Source organism: Siniperca chuatsi, linkage group LG1 (genome assembly GCF_020085105.1).
Source record: "Siniperca chuatsi isolate FFG_IHB_CAS linkage group LG1, ASM2008510v1, whole genome shotgun sequence".
In the NCBI taxonomy this organism is placed as follows: domain Eukaryota; kingdom Metazoa; phylum Chordata; class Actinopteri; order Centrarchiformes; family Sinipercidae; genus Siniperca; species Siniperca chuatsi.
Window position 1 is genome coordinate 34,167,618 of NC_058042.1, and position 21,183 is coordinate 34,188,800.

Consider the following 21,183-nt stretch of genomic DNA (forward strand, 5'->3'; position numbering starts at 1 on the left):
ATGAGATTAAGATAATCTGCCGAGCAGCTAAAAGAAAATGGAGGAAAACTAGGCTCACAGTTCAGTGTAATATATACAAAGAAGCCATGACTGTTTATAACAAAGTAATACGTCTGGCAAGAAAGGATTACTTTTCCAAGATTATTACAGAGAATGCTGGAAACTCTAGAATATTATTCTCCACTATTGACCAGCTACTCAACACTGCCCCCACCCATCAGCAGTTCTCTGCATCAAAATGTGAAGAACTTGCATTGTTCTTCAATAACAAAATAACTTAATTTAGAGCCATTATTGCTGCTGATGTAATGCACTGAGCAGCTACAGGCCGATATCCAACCTTCCATTCATTAGTAAGATACTTGAAAAGATAGTTTCAGTGCAAATAAACTCCTTTCTTAAAGAAAACAATATCCTGGAGGAATTTCAATCAGGCTTTAGAACTTAACCACAGCACTGAAACTGCTCTTACTAAAATAATCGGTGACCTCAGACTAAAATTTGATGAAAAGAGGTCTCAATTCTTGCCCTCTTAGACCTAAGCACAGTGTTTGATACGATTGACCATGACATCAATCGTCTTGAAAGGTTGGTTGGTCTTTTTTGACTGTGTGTTAAACTGGTTCAAAACATACATCAAAGGGAGGAAGTTTTATGTCATGTCTTGGAGATCATGTGTCTGAGAAACATGACATCTGTTATGGGGTTGCACAAGGGAGCTGCCTTGGTCCATTGGATGGATGGCCGCCCACCATTGAGTCTGGTTCTGTCCAAGGTTTCTGCCCTCTTAAAGGAAGTCTTTCCTTGCCACTGTCGCCAAATGCTTGCTCATGGTGGGATTTGTTGGGTCTCTGTAATTAATATTATTAGAGTACGGTCTAGACCTGCTCTATAGGAAAAGCGCAATGAGATAACTTCTGTTATGAATTGGCGCTATATAAATAAAATTGAATTGAATTGAATATTCTCACTATACATACTGCCTCTTGGTGACATCATTAGAGTGCACAATGTATGTTTCCATAGTTATGTGGATGATATGGTTCCACATGACATGGTGCATACATTTCTGTCTGCTGAACCAAATGATGCTACAGCTATAAACTCCATTACTACTTGTCTTTTGGCAATAAATAAATGGATGAGCGATAATTTCTTATATTTAAATGAGAACAAAACTGAAATCATACTAGTCGGCCCTGAAACAAAATGAAATGATATATTTGATAAAAGCAAAATTCTTTTTTTCTTTTTTTTAAGAAAAAAAAAGTGTCTAAGTATAGTGAAAACTGTCTGGGTGGGTCGCCCAAATCCTGTAGAAACACTTTATGGAACGTTTCTAGAAACCCTGTAGCTCAGCAGACTGGTACTTACAGCAAGGTGCTTATCACATTCTTGCAACATCATGGGTCTGAGTGCAGCTGGTACAAAAATTGCAGGTCATCCCTGTACCTTCAAAGTAAACTGTGTGCCTAAGGGCAGACATGGCAAAAATGATTTGTTTTTGTATTTGAATGTGCATGTGTAACAATGAACATGCAGTGTTCCAAATGTACATGGCCTGTGGCACTAACACCAATCCATCTCCTGTTTCCACAGATGCAGCAGCTCTTCTATGAGAACTATGAACCAAATAAGAAGGGCTACATACGAGATCTCCATAACAGCAAGATCCATCGAGCCATCACCCTCCACCCCAACAAGAACCCTCCCTACCAGTATCGCCTACACAGCTATATGCTCAGCCGCAAGATAGCAGACCTGCGCCACCGAACCATTCAGCTCCACCGGGAGATCGTCCAGATGGGGCGCTACGGAGCGGCTGAGCCCAGCCGAGAGGACCTCCAGCTCGGCATGCCACCCTCATTTATGCGCTTCCACCCACACCAGAGAGAGGAAGTCCTGGAGTGGGAGTTTCTGACAGGGAAGTACCTGTTCTCATCATCTGATGGTCAGCCACCCCGCCGTGGGATGGATTCCTCCCAGAGGCAAGCCCTGGATGACATTATCATGCAAGTGATGGAGATGATCAACGCCAATGCCAAGACACGGGGGCGGGTCATTGATTTCAAAGAAATTCAGTACGGCTACCGGAGGGTAAATCCCTTATACGGGGCAGAGTATGTGCTGGATCTGCTGCTGCTATACAAAAAGCACAAAGGAAAGACAATGACAGTTCCTGTGAGGAGGCACGCCTACCTGCAGCAGACCTTCAGCCAGATCCAGTTCAGAGAGGAGGAGGAGATGGATGCCAGAGCTCTAGCCAGCCACATCAACAAGGAGTCAGACTCCCTCTCATTTCTGTCTAACTCCCTCAAGATGCTGGTTCCCTTCAAGTTGGCTGCGTCTGGCCAGGACCAGAGGAAACCAAAAGAGAAGAAAGTCAACATCTTGGTACCTCTGTCAGGACGCTATGACATCTTTGTGCGCTTCATGGCCAACTTTGAACGAGTTTGTCTGATCCCCAATCAGAACGTCAAGCTGCTGATCCTGCTCTTCAGCACAGATAACAACACAGAGCGGGTCAAGCAGGTGGAGCTGATGAGGGAGTATCACATGAAGTATCCCCGGGCTGAGATGGAGATAAAGCCTGTCGCTGGTTCCTTCTCCAGGGCTCTGGCTTTGGAAGTGGGTTCCTTGCACTTCTCTAACGATTCACTACTCTTCTACTGTGACGTGGATCTGCTCTTCACCAGCGACTTCCTCAAGCGATGTCGGACCAATACTGCTCTGGGGGAGCAGACCTACTTCCCCATCATCTTTAGCCAGTATGACCCCAAGGTTGTGTACGCTGGGAAGATACCTAGCAACAACCACTACGTCTTCACCTCCAAGACAGGCCTGTGGAGGAACTACGGCTTTGGGATCGTCTGTGTCTACAAGGGAGATTTGATCCGAGCTGGAGGCTTTGATACCTCCATACAGGGGTGGGGATTGGAGGACGTGGACCTTTTTAATAAATTTGTCCAGTCAGGGATTAAGTTGTTTAGAAGCACAGACATGGGGATAGTGCATGTCCACCACCCTGTCATATGTGACCCTAACCTTGAGGCAAAGCAATATAAGATGTGCCTGGGCTCCAAAGCCTCGTCACACGGCTCCACCCAGCAGCTGGCCGAGCTCTGGCTGGAGAAGAACGACCACGGCTTCAGGAGACTGGCCAGCAATAACGGCTCAGTTAGGACAGCGTGAGAAAAGCTGGGCTGCAGACTGTCAAAAGTGGTGTTTTCACTACCTAATTTATTTTTTACTGAAATTAAAGACTGAATTCTATTTTGAAAATATGTCTCTCTTTTTTAAAAGAAAATATACAGTAACGTAATGATGAACAATTCATAGACATAGTCTGGGTTCTAGTATGGAAGTACATGTTTTGATTAATGATGGAAGGAATATTGACCAATATTCTTGTGTGAGCCTGATTACAGCAGGGGCCTGAGGCTTCTCTAGCCTGTTACATGTTATCTGTCAGGACAGTGGGAGGCAGGGGTTATTAATGTGTACCTCAGTGAAGTACACCGTTGTGGTCCTTAAATATTCCATTTGTCTTGTGTGCAGAAAACAGACTGGTGTCCACGTACTCTCCGACCAGCAGTGCTCAAAACATAACTCAACTCTTGATAGTGAATGTTTACAAAAGACTGATTCTAAACAGCATTTCATCAATAAAAACTCATGTCACAACTATCTCAATTATTACTGAGGGCCATTTTATTTGATTTCTTTGATTTACAGTGGTTTTCTCTTCCATTTTCTTTTATGGTTTTGGTAATATGACACAACACTGTTACTGTTTCTCCAGGATTTTTTGTATTTTTCTTTTATTATTAATTTCTGTGAACCCAACTGCTGGATTTTATATCTGCAATTCATCTTTTGCTGTCTAATTTATTGAATTTGCAGGCTCCATTTTCTACTCTCTCTGACTGTTGAAATATGTATATTGGAAAGATTGTATAACCATGTTAGTTGTGGGATAGTGTGTTATTTTTCATGTTCCTTTTCTTAAACTCATTATCACCAAAGAGTTTTGCACACAGTCTGCTTTAGGTATCGTGTGTGTGTGTGTGTGTGTGTGTGTGTGTGTGTGTGTGTGTGTGTGTGTGTGTGCGCGTGGGCATGGGTGGTGTTATGTAGGCACAAACATGAAACTGGCTGTATAATGGAGAATAAACACAAAAGCTCTATCTATCCCAGGCCTTTCTGATGGATGAAGTGAGAACCAGTCTGGCCTTTATTCCAGTGGGTTGAAATGGGAGCAGCACTCTGGTTTGCCAGCTCAAGTCACACATCACTGTCCCTTTTGATAAATTACTTTCTTTTATGTTGAAATAAAAAGTGTTGTGGCTGGTCCCAGTCTACAGAGGTGTGGCTTCAGTGCTGATTCCATTGAGCTGTGATGTGAAAACCCAGATTGCCTGATCCTGTGTTATAGGTTTGATGGCAGAACATTTTCTCATGGCAGGCCTGAATCACTGCCCTGCTACTGCCTCTGTTGTTTATATGGATGTACTGTACGTTGTAGCACTCCATCGGGTTGATGCTCTTCTTTCAGTATTACAACATGACTGGCTGATTTTAAGACTGATGTAACATGAATGACTGTGCTGTCATCATAGTGTTTTTTATTATCTGACTTTTTTTGTAATTTTTGTTCTTTCAACTCTGTCCAACTGGGCAAGGTTTTCTATTTAAAAAGAAATAAAGTGGGGGGGAGGGGAGTATCAAAATCTACTGCTTTTGTGGTATTTTTCTCAGTCATCTCAGTTATATTCTCAATTATCACCTGCCAGGATGATCACTACAGACACAGGTAAAATGCATAAGTCACCTTAGGGCCTTTAGGGCCATTTAAGTTTTTAATTGTGCCTACGTGTTGCATACTGTCAAAAAATTTGCAATTCATCTACAATGGTGACACAGTGAACCAAGGGTCTTCAGGGCCCCTGAGGGTATGGAGCCTGAAGCAGCTGCCCACTTTGCCTTGTTGGTAATCCAGCCTTGTGGACATTCCTGTGCTGGCAATTATAACTAGTCCATGGAAAAAAATAATTTCACAACAGTCTTTGCCTGCAAAGACTAATAACTTTATTTATAAAGCATCTTCTTCTCCACCTAGAATTTAAAAATAATGTAATGGTAGTAGTAATATTAATATTAATAAAGTAGTAATAATAGGAATGATAGTAATAGGAATAATAATGATGATAATAGAAATAAGACTAATAATAACAATTGTAGTAGCAGTTGTCAAGCAGAAACACGTGGGCAGCAGGTGGCCCAGAATCACAGATCCAGACTCTGCAGCTCCGGAGGCAGAAATACCTGCTGAAAGCGACAGAAGGAGAGAGGAGAGAGACGAGAAAGCACAAAACTACGGGAGAGAGAAGATGTTGAGTTAGTAACATGTAAGAAATGGGATAAAAATGCATACAGAGGGAAAGGAGGACAGAGGAGCTCAGTGCATCATGGGAAGTCTCCCGGCAGTCTAGGCTTATAGCAGCATAACTAAGGGATGGTTCAGGACTCACCCAAGCCAGCCCTAATTATAAGCTTTATCATAGAGGAAAGTCTTAAGCCTATTCTTAAATGTGGAGATGGTGTCTGCCTCCCAAATTCAAACTGGGGCCTGATTCCACAGGAGAGAAGCTTGATAACTGAAGGCTCTGCCTCCGATTCTACTTTTTGACATTTTGGGAGCGCAGTGTTCTCATGGGGTAATAAGGTATTATAAGCTTTTTAAGATACGATGGTGCCTGACCATTAAGAGCTTTGTAGGTGAGGAGAAGGATTTAAAATTCTATTCTGGATTTTACAGGGAGCCAGTGCAGAGAAGCTAATATTGGAGAAATATGATCTCTTCTCCTAGTTCTTGTCAGTACACATGCCGCAGCATTCTGGATCAATTGGAGAGTCTTAAGGGACTTATTCAGGCAGCCTGATAATAAGGAATTGCAATAGTCCAGCCTAGAAGTAACAAATGCATGGAATAGTTTTTCATCATCATTTTGAGATAGGATGTGCCAGATTTTTGCAATGTTACCTAGGTGAAAGAAGGCAGTCCTTGAAGTTTGTTTCATGTGGGAGTTAAAGGATAAATACTGATCAAAGATAACTCTGAGGTTCCTTACAGTGGTGCTGGAGGCCAGGACAATGTCATCTAGAGTAACTACATCTTTAGATAATGTGTGAGGTGTTTGGGGCCAAGTACAATAACTTAAGTTTTGTCAGAGTTTAACACCAGAAAACTGATGAATAGAATCAGTCCAAGCACAGAACCTTGTGGAACCGCGACTAACTTTGGCGTGCACAGACGACTCACCATTAACATGTACAAAGTGAGATTAATTTGATAGATTAGCTTAGTGTGGTTCCTTTAATGCCAATTGAATTTTCCAGTCTCTGGAAGAGAAAAGTCCATTGTCTGATGCAATTAAAAGGTCATTTGTAATTTTCACCAGTGCTGTCTCTGTGCTATGATGCACTCTAAATCCTGACTTAAAATCCTCAAATAAACTATTGTTATTTAGAAAGTCACACAACTAATTGGCGACTGCATTCTCAAGGAACTTGAGAAACGTCTTTAAGCAGGCTAATTGGAATAGGGTCTAAGAGACAGGTTGATGGCTTAGATGAAGAAATCGTTGAAGTTAAAGAAGGTTGATAGGAGAAAAGCAGTCTAAATATATATCAGGTTTTACAGCTGTTTCTAAGGTTCCAATCTTTAAGTATAAATCTTTGCCGGTTGAGGGCAGGACGTGATGAATTTTGTCTCTAATAATTAAAATAAAAAGAAGCTCATAAAGTCGTTACTACTGAGGGCTATGGGAATACATGAGAGAGTGATATGCAACACTTTCTGTCACTTTTTAATTGACGGGTGATTGATGGTGACCTTTGACCTTTGATTAAACATGAATTGAACCCCGCCCCCTTGACCTCTTGATCCTCCCTTCCTCTGGAAGTGGGTGGTGCTATGCATGGACCAATAAGCATGAAGCAGGCATGGTTAGCAGGAGCCAATGGGAGCGAAGTAGACGTGGGAATGAAAATCTGTAATTTAAATAATATGATTCAATAATTCAATCATTTAAGTGAAATCGATAGTGTCAAAAGTATAAAAAATAATTTACAAACTTACCATCTGAAAATCAAGAGGATTTCAGGAGAAAAAGACCTTCCTGTGTCCTTCTCTGTTGTCTGCCTGGTGCAGAGTGAGGTGTGAATGAATTGGAAGAATGTGGGAGGGTAGGCGGAGCTTGCTTGAACCAATGTGAGTGCAGCAGGCGGGATTAGGGTTAGCCAATGGGAAAATAGATTAGGAGGAGCTTGCGTGAGGCAATGATTTTGTGAAAATGTGAACTAAAAAATGAATGATTCAAGTTTTGAAGTTGAATAAATGTCCGGATATCCATTGAGGAATGTTTACGTGTGGTATCGCTTACAGCTCCTGTATAGACTGTGATCTGTGGCTAGTATTAGCCTTCATGAGCAGCAACTCTTGCAGACTCTGAAGGCAGACTGAGAAATGAGGTATATCAGATTTTCCCCGTAATACCATCACCCTTAAGGGGAAATTACAATTACTGCCTTTAACACAGAGACAGATGTCAAATGTGCTTGAAGTGTCTGTGTGAAGCTCCGTGTGTGAGATCTGTATAATAAACATCACAAATGATGAGAAAAAGAAGTAAAATAAATAAATTAAATCCCAGAGGCTAATCTCTGCATCAAATACACACACACAAACACACAGAGGAGCCAGAGAAAGTCAAAAGGTCAACCTTTGTTTTCACACAGGAACCCTATAAAGACAGGGGACAGCTAGTGACGTAGGCAGATATCAAAGTGAGCCACAGAGAGCAGGAAGACATCTGACAATGGGAAATGGCTCAAGTAACTGGTAAATTACTTATATCTTTAAAACTATATTTTATGCGTTTAAACCTTTAGGCAAAAACATAGGGAGTTTTTCATTCTTTGCAGTGACTCTAAACAGAGGGCTGAACCTTCAAGCAGAGGAGTCTGGTAAGTACAGGTCTACATTGTGTATTTTTAATACAGAAATATTTAAAGACTTATTTCCTATCGTGATTATAAATTATGTCTTTCAGAGCCATCAACTGATACCTCAACATGTGAGACCTCATCTGTGTTACGGAACAGACCAACCCGGAGACACAGGTAAGGAGATTTCGAGGGTTTATTGATTACAGAGATAAATAGAGAGTCTATAGGAGTAGAGAAGATACCGTCCCTTGGATCACTGACGGGAGTGAAGTGCAGGAGCTGAATAGCTGAACACAAGGCGACGGGAACGGGAGCCACACACACTGGAGACAGAAGACACTCCGGAGCCGGGTGAGAACTGCTACCCATAGGAAACAGGAGTCGAGTTGGAGGTTCGTAGCGCTGGATGGCTGAGAACAAGAAGTAGCGTCGTAGTAGAGTCCGAGGTTAACTGAAGGTAGGAGGCGTAGCTCTGTCCTTCTAGCGAACGAGACCGGACACTGACTGAGGTGAAGAGTGGAGATTTATAGTGGAGAGGAGTGGCTAATTGCAACCAGGTGTGTGCTGAGTCACAGGTGCAGGTGATTAGTATTCAGGTGAGGAGGAGCGGTGTGGCTGAGATGAGGTGGAGCCTGGCGTGTCTGTGACAATCTGATACTAATTCCTCATTTGTGCTTTCTGAGGACGTGGTATTACCCGGTGAGTTACTGCATTTTTTTAACCAGTTTTTACCTAAAACTTATACAGAATATTTATCAAAAAATGTTTCTCATGCTAGACCTGTGGGGCGATTTGGACCAATATTTCCAAGAAGGGCTATCACCATCGACGTCGCAGCCACAGGATGACACAATCGTGCTTGCCTCTGGCAATCAAAACATTTTGTTCTCAATTGCTCAACAATTGTTCTCTAGAGGCTGTCGGGTTGACTGGAGGTGATCCTGGGGATGTGATACAGCATCAATATTTTGAAGAACAACCACCATTTCACCAGGAGCTTGCCTCAACCACTAATCAACCACTAACAGCTGTGGAGAGGTCTAGTGCTCAACCAGCGGACAGAGATCCAGGATTCTCAATGGGTCGCAACTACAGGAGAACCAGTTCCAGTTTTATTTGCGTGAAATTGGTTGTGCTTTAAAATGTAATTTCTACAAAGTTGGCTCTCATAGGGTATATTTGACTCTCTGGTTGTTATAAGCTATTATTGCTGTTGGTTTGAGTTATATCTTGTAGTGGCAATTCCTTCGGAATAAAGAAACACTCAAGGCAATCACTTGTCTTTCTGTAGGTTTACTTCAAGCGTCTGCAGCAGACTCACAGCAGCAAAAACATACATCAGTATAATCTGCTCTGAATGAGTACAGAGGAAAAAGGAGCATCAGTTATTTGTCCAGTCTTCAGGGTCAGACTCCTGACCCTGAGAAGGGGAGAAGAGTGTCCCTGAAGTCTGGACATAACAGTCAATAGGATAATTTGTAGTTCCATGTCATCATTATCAGTGTACTGTTCTCATCTCGCAGTCCAAACAATCATACACAAATGAAGTATTGACGCCAAACAATTATAATAACATCTGTATGTTATTATATCAGAGAGTCTGTTTGTTCTTGCCATTACAATTCCTCCCTTTTTAGCATAAAATCATCTTAAAATAAATGCTAATCAAAATAATTAAGAACAAACGTTAGGTAGGAAAGGAAAAATCTAATAACCAGACAAGTGGGGAAACCTCAAGTGTCAGAGGAAGAAAAACCCCACATATACTTATCATTAGCTTATCCAGCAACCTTCAATTCAATAGCCTGTCATTAGCAATCATTATCATTATAACTGGACACAAATAGGAATGAAATTAAAAAATTTAATGAGACTAGACCAAAAAACTAAGTTATAACCAATAAGTATGCGTGAATCAGCAAAACAACAGAACTATTATTATTATTATAACTGTAACCATTAGGTAAATAGCTCTAGCAGTAATATATGAGCATGCATGAGCATTTTATTCTAAATTCGCATCATACTTCAAAATCCAGTGTGGCTACATGCAATTTTATTCTCTTCAAATCATCTCATTGTCAAACGGTGGAATCCATTCAACAGAGCTGGATGTTTCTATTGGCATATTCATATACTGACCCATAGATGATTTAATTGTTGTAGCAATCATTGATCTGAAGCAGGGAATTACACAGCAGGTCAAAAGGAGGAAGAGCACAATAACTAGGAGCACGGGTGCCAACATTTTCATCAGCACATTCTTCCATCCTCCCATAGTCAGCCATGACCACATATCCCATCCTCCCACACTCTGGGAGTCTAGGCTTTTCTCCTCATGTAGCAGGTCGTTCAGATGGGAAACAACATGAGTCATATTGTCTGTGAGGTCTGGAACATAGGTGCAGCAATCAGTCCCAATAATATGACAAACTCCTCCTTGACTAGCCAGCATCAAGTCCAAAGCCATTCTGTTTTGCAGGGCCACGTTTTTGATCCCCTGCATGGTAGGAATGAGAGTGGAAAACCCTACCTCTACCAGTGCCGTCAAGTTCTCAAGATCTATGGCCAGGTGGTCTATCTTGTGTGCATTATTCACAGTCCCCCACCAGGGGAGGATGCCACTGATTCCTTTCTCCCCTTGTGACACTCTCGTAGTGGATCGCCATGCTCTGTGTGGTAAGTAATAGTGAGCATAGTGGGTGTGAAAATGAGTGATGGTGGGTAGAAGGTTCACAGATGTTCTCAGCTTAGCAAGGTAGCAGGTGCCACACCACCCCGGTCTGAGGGATTGATAAACATGTCCACATACGTGCTCTCTTAGGGATCCAAATCCATCCTCCGTACGCATCAGGACGATGGGATTGTCGCTTCCTGGGCGGTGTAAGCTGGTGGTGTCAGTCAGATTCAGCTGAGCGATGTATGGCTGAGGTCCCCTGCATTCGCTTCGGCCTCCCTTGTTCCACCCGGTGCTGCATGTTGTAGTGACAATCTGTTTGCATGCTGAAGTCCCCAGGAAGTGATCTCTAGACGTGTAGCACTGTCTGGTGAATCCAACCGTATTGGCCTGGGATGTTGGATTGGTAGTCATGATGGGCCGATGAATTCCTTGCTGGGTTATTTGGTTCATGTTCCAAAACCTGGCTGTGGAGCCGTCGTAGTTGGTGATGCTGATGTTACATAGCTTGAGTGCAGCTCCCATGTCTCTCACTGTTCTGTTCTGCAGAGTGACCCCCCGGGTGAATGCCACCATGACTCCTAGGGTCTCAGAGACATTTAATGGCGTGGGTTTCACTGGGATGGAATCCCCAACCCCATGGGGGAGCTGCCCACAGGCGTAGCAGCTCTGGTTAGTCACTTTTCTGGCAGTAGTCAGTATAGTTGCATACCATGCGTTGTTTTCCAGCTGAGCTGGGATGTTGGGGAAGATGGATGGCACCTCCCTTTTGACCCCTCCTTCTTCTAGGGTTAGTTGAGATTTGAATGCTTCCATTTGTGAGACTGATGACATCGCCATTTTTCTCCGGTCTCAAGTGTCATCTTATCAGTTGTGTCACCTCTGCCTACCCCCTTTTCAGTGTGCCCGTGATGTTGTTCGGGAGGGTAGTGGTTCTAGGTGGTCCCAGTGGAATCTCTGTGCTCAGAGAAACTCCCCCACGGGACCGCCACTCCCCTCCAATACCCCCTGAATGCACAATGGGAGGAAGGTTCGGTTCACTCACTGGATCCCCGTAGCTCTCTCTGCCACCTTTACAGCTGTTTTAGTGGTGAGCAAGATCTGGTAGGGACCATTCCACCTGCGAGCCCGCCAGTTCTTGCGTCTGAAATCCTTCACCATGTTCCAATCACCAGGCTCCAAGTCATGCAGTTTCCTCTCTGCAGCCTTTGGAATGGCTTCCTTCACCTGTTTGTGAATATCAGAAAGCACAGAGGACAAGTTTGTGCAATAGCTTCGCATCTCATCCTCACATCGGCTGGTGTCAGGAAGTTGTCTTTTCACTGGCCCAATACCAGTATTCAATGGCCTGCCAAGTAGGATTTCAAAAGGTTCTGAGACCCCCCCTGCTTCTTATCCTGGACCTCATGTACATCAGAACAATGGGCAGTGCTTTTGTCCAGGGCAGCCCTGTCTCATCACAACACTTAGCAAGCTTGTTTTTCAGAGAACTGTTCTCCTTCTCCACGGCTCCTGCGCTGGCTGGGTGATAAGCACAATGATGTTTTAAATCAATACCAAGATACTCTCCTACACTCTTCAATGCTGCGCTCATGAAAGGTGTACCGTTATCACTGGAGATCTTATCTGGAATATCCCAGCATGGGACGATATCTCGTATAAGACTCCTTGCTACTGCTGCTGAATCCTGTTTGGCCTCTACCCATTTAGAGAACATGTCAACAATGACCAAACAATATTTCTTTCCCTCACTGGGTGTCAGCTCAGTGAAATACATCTGCATTTTTGACAAAATAAAATTTTTTGAGAGAAGTTATTAAATCCCTTTGCGAACCAGCATCTGTTCCGCTCCAGCACCATGCTCCTCTTTGCATGATAATGGAACAGATACTTCAGTAAGCATGGTCTGTGACTTGGTCCATACCACACTTTGTCTGTGACAGTGCAGCCTGCCTTTCACCACAGTGCTTTTTTCCTCTGCCGTTGCTCTTGTCTGCAGTCCCTGCAGATCAGCTGTAGGTGTCAGAGGTTCATTAGTTAATGCAACACATTGAGTGATCGGTGTTTGTTTGGCAGCAGCTTTTGCTGCCTTATCCGCTCTGGCATTCCCCTGTGAGATAGGATCAAGGTTGTTAGTGTGTGCTTCACATTTACAAATGGCAATCTGCTTAGACAACAGCACAGCATCCAAGAGTTCAGCAACCAGTGTATGATGTGCAATGGGTTTGCCTGTGGATGTAAGGAAGTTTCTGTTTGCCCAGAGTTTTCCAAAGTCATGCGCTATTCCCCATGCATATCTGCTATCTGTGAAAATGTTCACAGTTTGGTCATTAGCACATTTATATGCTTCCGGTAATGCAACTAACTCTGCTGCCTGTGCTGAGTAATTTGATGGGAGTGGTTTAGCCAGAATTGTTTCATATAATGTTGTTACTGCAAACCCTGCAAGAGTTTTACCAGTTGCTGGATCTCGTGATGCTGAACCGTCAACAAACAGCTCCAGCTCTGGATTGATCAATGGTGTTTCCTGCAGATCTGGTCTGGGGGAGCAAGTCTCTGTTATCACTGCCACACAATCGTGAGGTTCACCGTCTGCCGCTGTAGGGAGGAGAGTTGCTGGGTTAAGCACTGTACATCTCTTAACAGTGATATTAGGCATTTCAAGCAATATGGTGTTGTATCTTAACCACCTGGCTATTGAGAGATGTGATGTTTTCATTTCAAGCAATATCATTGAGACAGCATGTGGAACCAACAGTGTCAGATCAGCATAACCCACAATGTCACGTGAGGCTATAACAGCTTTCTCTGCAGCCGCCACAGCCTTCAGACAATTTGGCAGCCCAGCTGCTACTGGGTCAAGCTTGCTGGTGATTGAGCAGAGCTAGTGTGTCTTTTACACAAGCTCCTCTTGTTTTTGAGCAGATCATAAAGTCATCTACATATTGTAGCAGCGCACTTCCTTCTGTCAATTTCCAACATTTCCAAATTGTTTTTTAACGCATCGTTAAAGATTCCAGGACTCTCCGAAAACCCTTGGACGAGTCTGGTGAATGTAAAACTCTTACCTTCAAAAGAGAACGCAAACCAATACTGGCAGTCAGGTTCCACTGGGATGCTGAAAAAAGCATTAGCCAGGTCAACAACTGAAAACCACTTACTCCCAGGTGGCACCTGTGAGAGTATTGTGTGTGGGTTGGGAACATTGGGTGCTCTTGCATGTACTGCTGTATTTACCGCCCGCAAGTCTTGCACGAATCTCCAATGTTGTGACTCTCCGGCGTCCTGGAGTTTTCGTACGGGGAAAATAGGTGTTCGGACTGGAGAATTTGCGCATGGAATAATCACTCCTGCTTTTAAAAGAGAATCAAACACCGGTTTAATACTGTCAACAGCTTCCTTCTTCAAAGGACATTGGTTCTGACATGGCCTGTATGAAGATTTTGGTGTGATTACTACAGGCTCAGCATCTTTGATTAATCCTACATCATACTTGTGTTGTGCCCACAAGCAGGATGGTACCTGATTTAACTCAGGAATTTCTGAGACACAAAAATGTTTTTGTCATGACTTATTTCATCATCTGATGTTACCAAACTGGCCATTAAAAACTCTGAATCTGGACTGAGCTCAATGCTTCTTACCCCTGTTGCTATAGCTGAAAATCTTTTCCGGAATACCTGAAGTTGGTTGTGAAAATCCACCCCTGAGTCTGATGTTTTTACCCAACCAGCAGCTTCCTCACAACGTCTGGTCCAAGGGCCCAAGCATTCCCATGTATACTGCTTTGCTTTGACCAGGAGGACATGAGGATATGTGTTAGGGACCTGAAAAAAAGCTTTACACAGTGGATCATTGAAAGCTACTGAGAAAGTGCATCTTTTATCATTCCAGTACAACCAGGTCAGCTTTAGTGTGTTTCTCTCTGTCTTGCCTGAACCATGTGTCCTCAAAATGTTTATCAACCCCAAGATGTACATGTGATGTGCAGTGTAACTCTTGTGGTGACTTGATGTCTATTCGTGTATAGTTGTCTGGAAAGAGAGCTCTGACCTCAGTGATCAGAGTGTTATTTACTGAGCCAGCAGCTGTGTGAGGCAGTTTCCATTGATAAGAGTACATCAGCTCCCTGCTACTGTGTTTCACATATTCTGATGCAGTGTCAGAAATTCTGTCTACAATGATGCCTTCGGGACTGGAAATCTGAATAATTCCTAATCTTATGATCATATCTCCTCCGATAATGTTGATCGGGCATCGTTTAGATAACAAGAATGAATGTTTAAAGTGTTTCTCAATTTCTTCACTGCATGGCAATGGTGTGGTATACCTTTTCTCCAGTTCCTGAAACTCCCACTGTCCTCACAAATCTGCCACTCATCTTTGGAAGGACTGCAAATTCTGACTCTTCTCTGATGACAGAATCAGTCTCACCAGAATCCACAAGAAAAACAATATCTTTTCCAGCAACATTGATTGTGTGTTCAGGCATGCGTTTGTATGCATCATGTGTATATTCAGTGTATATCTCTGCTGGGGCTTTGTCATCAGTGGCTTGTGTGTGCTCAAGGTAAGAGATAGCCTCACTTATCAATGTCTGTGTGTGTGTCTGTGTCTCATGCAGGCAGTTGTCTGTGTCTTGTGTGTTCACATGCTCTTTTGTGTCAGTGTGGGTGCTCTTATGTAACTGATGTGAAGAATGCTCTGTCGTCTCCAGTTCAGTGTTCAAGCCAGCTCCTTCCTGACCTGGCTTCGACACCCCATCTAGTCAGTCAGCCTGCTCATGATTCTTGGGGCAATCTTTTGCCCAATGTCCCATTTTGCCACATTTGAAACAAGCGTCACTCCTTCCTCGTTCTCTTCCCCTTTCTCCACGTCCTCGTCGGCCTAGGTCCCGGCCTCTGTTCTGATTCTCATACGCTCTCAGCTGCGCCATCTGTAATCTGTCTGTCAGCTACGTACTTTTCTTCCTTTGCTCATCTTTGAGGAATTTTTCTGCATGGATAGCGTGTCTCTCTATGGTCTCCAGGTTACCATACTCCCAGGTCAGCATATGTCCATGGTATGAAAATCAGTTGTGAGGCCCCTCCATCATCGGTGCAATCGTTTTTAAGGAGGTGCAGGAGTTTGATCTGGGCCGGAATTCTTTGTTGCTTCGAGTGCGATGAGGGCTGGAAGGGCGATTGGGGGTGTTTGGGCCACCCCAATGTGATTTGTAGGCCTCTTTGGGTGTTGGAGGTGCGGAAATAAATGATCCTTGTCCTCCTGTTGCCTCGTCTGGGTATTTTGAGGCTGCAGTTGGTGGCTGTGCCTCTGCTGGTGCTGCTGTTGTAGCTGCTGCTGCTCGTTGTTGAGGCTGACTTCCTTTGATGGGGGCCGAGTCCAGGTCCAGATCCAGCTTGGCACACTGTGGGACATACTGAGACACAGAGGTGTTTGGCTGATCTGTCCCTGACTTATTTATTTTTTTATCCCTGATATGGGCTTCATGCTGCCAACAAGCATAAGCCTTCCAGTCTGCTTTAAATTGCTTATTTCTTTTCTTTTGAGTGACTTGTTCTTTCTCTTCTAATTTTCCTTTTAATATCTCTATCTGTCTGAGAGAGAAGCTGCCGGCTGATGGAAAACCAAATTCCTTTACCCAGATGTCCAGCTGGTCAATGCTGTGCTTACCATAATTGGTAATCATGTAGTTTATATTAGGGGATTTCAACATAGGTGATAGCAGTTTTTAACTTTCATTCTCAGAAGTTTTGCTATTGTTAGAACCCATATTTATTCTTTAACCCGGATTCCCCAACCGACAACCGAGAAGCCGACAACGCCAAATTGTAGTGGCAATTCCTTCGGAATAAAGAAACACTCAAGGCAATCACTTGTCTTTCTGTAGGTTTACTTCAAGTCTCTGCAGACAGACTCACAGCAGCAAAAACATACATCAGTATAATCTGCTCTGAATGAGTACAGAGGAAAAAGGAGCATCAGTTATTTATCCAGTCTTCAGGGTCAGACTCCTCAACCAGGGAAGAAGAGTGTCCCTGAAGTCTGGACATAACAGTCAATAGGATAATTTGTAGTTCCATGTCATCATTATCAGTGTACTGTTCTCATCTCGCAGTCCAAACAATCATACACAAATAAAGTATTGACGCCAAACAATTATAATAACATCTTTATGTTATTATATCAGAGAGTCTGTTTGTTCTTGCCATTACAATCTCTTCAGTGATTCTCATAAGTATTATCTTGGTGTTTATAGATAGGGATAAGCTGTTATAAAGTTGATTTTCTAAGGTTTTGTATGTGGGAAATTAAAGAGGTAGTGCTTTAAAATATAATTTCTACAAAGTTGGCTCATAAGGTATTATAGCCGCTGGTTTGAGTTATAGTGTTTCTCATAAGTATTATCTTGGTGTGTAGGAATAAGCAGCTATAGAGGTGAATTTCTAGGGTTTTTGCATTTGTTATTCTCATCAGTCTCTCTTAAAGTAAAAACTGCTGTTTCTGGGTCCACACACACACACACACACAGAGGAGCCAGAGAGGGTCAAGAGGTCAACCCTTGTTTTCTCACAGGAACCCACACGTTTATGAGGTCTGTCAGTCTGTTTGCATACCAGCCTTATGGGGACACTTGTGTTCATGACGACGGTTGTGTTTATGAGGTCTGCCCATTTATGAAGTTAATGTTTCTCTTTGTTTCTCTCTCTCTCTTTTTTGTCTCCAGCAAACAGACCCAGGTCTGGACCGTCCAGGTGCCCATGCCAGCAGGTGGTTCTGATGTCTAGAGCCTTTTGGCTCAGTGTCAGAAATTAGGTATACACCATGACAATTTGTAAATGTGATTTGAAAATGCGATTTGCAAACTATTTCAGACGCTGATTTTTATCATGTGGATAAATTGCAATGATGTTGATTTAAGGTTTTTAATAGCGTTTGATTTTTATTAGGTCATGGATCAACACACACACATTAACACACTAGTAGCTATTGAATTGTAGCTTATTGAATTGTACGACACAGCCACTACATCTAACAGCTCCGAACAGCCGGTAGATCCTCTCCTTGCTTTAAATCAAGCTGTCACTAACCTTGAACAGTCAGAGAATTAATCATCACTAGATGAAACAATCAGAATAAATAACGCCCCGCTTGAACAAAGCCCTACTTTATCAGTACCTCAGACACCCACAAACCATATCGATCTCGGCATACCCAGTCCTCCTGTGCAGCAAGGAGGTGCTTTTATTTCACCACAACCAAGTGTTGTGTGGCAAAGTCGATTTGCAAATTATCAAATCAAACAGTTGTTAAACTTCCCATCCCCTCTTGACGCAGATAGAATAGTGGACTACGGTGTATATTACAACACAACCTTAAAATAAGCGGATGCGTTGCTACATTCATTGGCATACGCGACTCCTCGAGAGTGCAGAAAGAGCTGTGGGGGCAAAATCTCCATAGTAATGTCTCAGTTGTCTTACAGAATGACGAGCTCCCCAGCCTAGCTGACTTTAAAAAGGCTCTTACTCCGTGTTGTGCAGTCCAACTGGGTCATTATGGCTAATAGTTAGCTAGAACTTATCGTGAAAGTGATCCAGAACCCTAGGGGCGGTGGGAAACGAATTCTGGGGGAAATGCTAGACTGTGAAATCATTTTAAAAAAAAGACGTTTTCTGTATATCGTCCAGAAAAGAGAGAATCAACTGTTTTGCCATCTGTCTGGCTCATCTGTTACAAAAATCTCAAAGCCTTTCTAGGTTCGCCTTATGTTTGTGAGCACTGCTTTACAGGTTTTAACATCATGTTGGGCCATACTTGCAACAATCGTTGCACCGTATGCTTTGACCCTGGTTGTACATGGAGACCGTGTCAACCTGTTGTGTGTGACCAATGCAACAGAATGTGTCGCTCACCTTTCTGTTTGACCAAACACAAAGAACCCACAGAGAGATCAAGAGGTCAAACATATGCCAGCGCTTGTGCCTTGTACAAAAAATGTACCAAATGTGTAAGGCTCTACTACTGTGCCATGAACGGTAATGGTAAACAACACAAGGGTCAGACTGTGAAATGTAAAATTTAAGGCGAGAAATTGATCTCTCACTCTGAGACAGAGGTTCATCCCCCTAAAACAAAACACAATGAAAAAGTAGTGTTTTATAATTTTGAAACCTACGTCAACGAGAACGGTGTTCACATTCCATTTTTAGTGTGTACACAAACCTTAGATGGTCAAACATGGAGCTCTCAGGGCACAGATTTTGCCAAAGAGTTTCTATTGCATTTCAGACGACGTTTGTATAAAAATGCAGTGTTTATCTCTTTATCAAAGCCATGGTCGAACTGGGTTTAAAACCCTCTTGATTATGCACGGGTCAAAAATCATTTGTGTCACCGATATCGATTACAAACAAAGATACATTGACTCATTGTCCTTCCTAACCATGCGTTTAGCCATCATGCCGAAAGCGTTGGGCTTCAATGATAAAATCAAGGAGTACTTTCCTCATGGTTTCAGCTCAGACGCCTGTTTAAGTTTGAGTTACACAGGCGAGTACCCACCCCCTCAGTTTTACGGTATTGAGACCATGACAACGGAGCAACTAAAAAGACTTTTACAGCTGGTACGAGACTGTGCAACACAGCACATTCAACTTCATGAAAGAGGCACGCCTCTATTGTCAAAACAATGTGGACATTCTCGCTGAGGGTTGCATGCTGTTCAGAAAACAGTATATCGACGAAACCACTGTTTATCCCTTCAGCCGAGCGACCATCGTGTCGGCATGCATGAAGGTGTTTCTTACAAACTTTCTACCACTACAGGCATCAGTTCAAAACATTTTCAAATGCCAGAATCCAATGGTTAGAGTGGTTGTCACACACCCATGACATCCCTATCCAACATGCTTTAAATAAGGGGGAAAAACAGCTGGGGTGATTCTTTGTAGATGGGGTATGCTGATATCGTCGGGGTGAAATATGTCTATGAGTTTCTAGGATGTTTCTGTCATGGCTGTTCAATTTGCTATCAAGCGCACGACGCCTGTCCTGATGGGCCGTCCCTTCGGAGAGTTGCAGGTGAGCTGTGAGGAGAAATTATGTGAGTTAGAAGCCATGCACAAGGAAAAACTCATCATCATGTGTGAGCATACGTGGATGATGTTGAAGAAATCTCATTAGGGGTTGAAGGAGTTTCTCAAACAATATAATGCTCCACAGCCATTGTCACCCCACGTAGCTTTGTGCAGAGGGCATATCTCTGCTATAAAGTTGAGACACACTGCTGTGTCAAACGAGACGATCTCTTATGTAGATATGACATCTCTCTATCCTTACTGTAACACCAACTTCCCCTATCCTGTCGGACACCAATCTATAAAGCTTTTCAAGAACCTCAAAGCTACTTTGGGCTAATCAGGGCAAGGGTCTACCCGCTGAGAGAGTTGTACTTTCCAGTCCTGTAACTGTACAACATCAGAGTCCTTTACTGTGATACAGACAGCCTCATCTATGTCACAAAAGAGGGAGAGATGCGGCTCGAGCTGGGTAATTACCTGGGAGATTTGACGGACGAGTTAGGGGGAGATAGCATCAAAGAATTTGTGGCTGCAACAAGGTTGTTTTACGCTTAAAAGGCATTATGCAGATGCACCAATGCTGTGAAAGGGTCCATTTTGATAGCATCAAAGACCTGGTTCAGGATTATGTGCAAAACTCTGGCGAGACAGCAGTCATTGAAATCCCTCAGCACAGTATTGTTCGAGATAAGAAAGGCTTCCTTCAAAAAAACACATCATTCCAAAAAAAATTCAGAGTTGTATATGATAAGAGACGGCTGCTGAGTCTAGGACAAACATTGCCTTTTGGTTATTGAGGAGAAAATGTTTTCATCTGAAGAAATTGACTTTGACCCCAGACTGAAAGTGCCTTTTTCGTGTTTGGTCACAGGACTGAATGGTTGTGGCAAGACTTATTTTCTTAAGTCTGTTTTGGTAAACTGTAATCATGTGATAGATATACTACCTGATAACATTGTATGGATTTTTACATAATTTCAACCGTTGTATGCTGAACTGCAAAAGAAGAATATAAAGATTAGATTTGTTGAGTGCCTGCTTCCTTCTTTTGATGATGAAAACCTGTTTCCCCCTGATCAAAATCATTTGATCATTTTGGACGATGTCATTTTTCAGGCCTCTGACCATCCCGATGTAGTCAGAATTTTTACACAATACAGACATCACAAGAACTTGTCGGTCATGATGCTGACTCAAAATTTTTTCCATCAAGGTATACACAGCCACACAATCAGTTTAAACAGTAATTATCTGGTACTGTTGAAAAACCTGCGAGACAGAATACAGATCATTATAGTGGCTCAACAAATGTTTCCTGGACGAAAAGCCTTTTTATTAGAAAGTTTTGAAGACACTACCAAAGATCCTCATGGGTATTTAATCAACGATCTCACACCCAGCTGCCCACAACAA

General features: G+C 42.9%; 2 protein-coding genes across 2 annotated transcripts in view; one reads left to right on the forward strand and one right to left on the reverse strand.

The window, feature by feature from the left end:
- chsy1 (chondroitin sulfate synthase 1) overlaps positions 1–4,734 on the forward strand; it is a 93,860-nt gene extending 89,126 nt beyond the window's left edge. Inside the window, exon 3 of the mRNA XM_044189404.1 lies at positions 1,600–4,734. Coding sequence (XP_044045339.1) covers positions 1,600–3,192 — 1,593 coding nt within the window. The 3' untranslated portion in view covers positions 3,193–4,734. The remainder of the gene's footprint in view (positions 1–1,599) is intronic.
- Positions 4,735–10,049: 5,315 nt separating this feature from the next.
- Positions 10,050–11,686, reverse strand: LOC122873087. The gene is made up of 2 exons (XM_044189416.1): positions 10,823–11,686; positions 10,050–10,682 (listed from the first exon to the last, which is right to left on the reverse strand). Exons 1-2 carry the CDS (start codon positions 11,525–11,527, stop codon positions 10,602–10,604), a joined length of 786 nt encoding a protein of 261 aa, XP_044045351.1. The 5' UTR covers positions 11,528–11,686; the 3' UTR covers positions 10,050–10,601.
- Between the last annotated feature and the right edge of the window lie 9,497 nt (positions 11,687–21,183).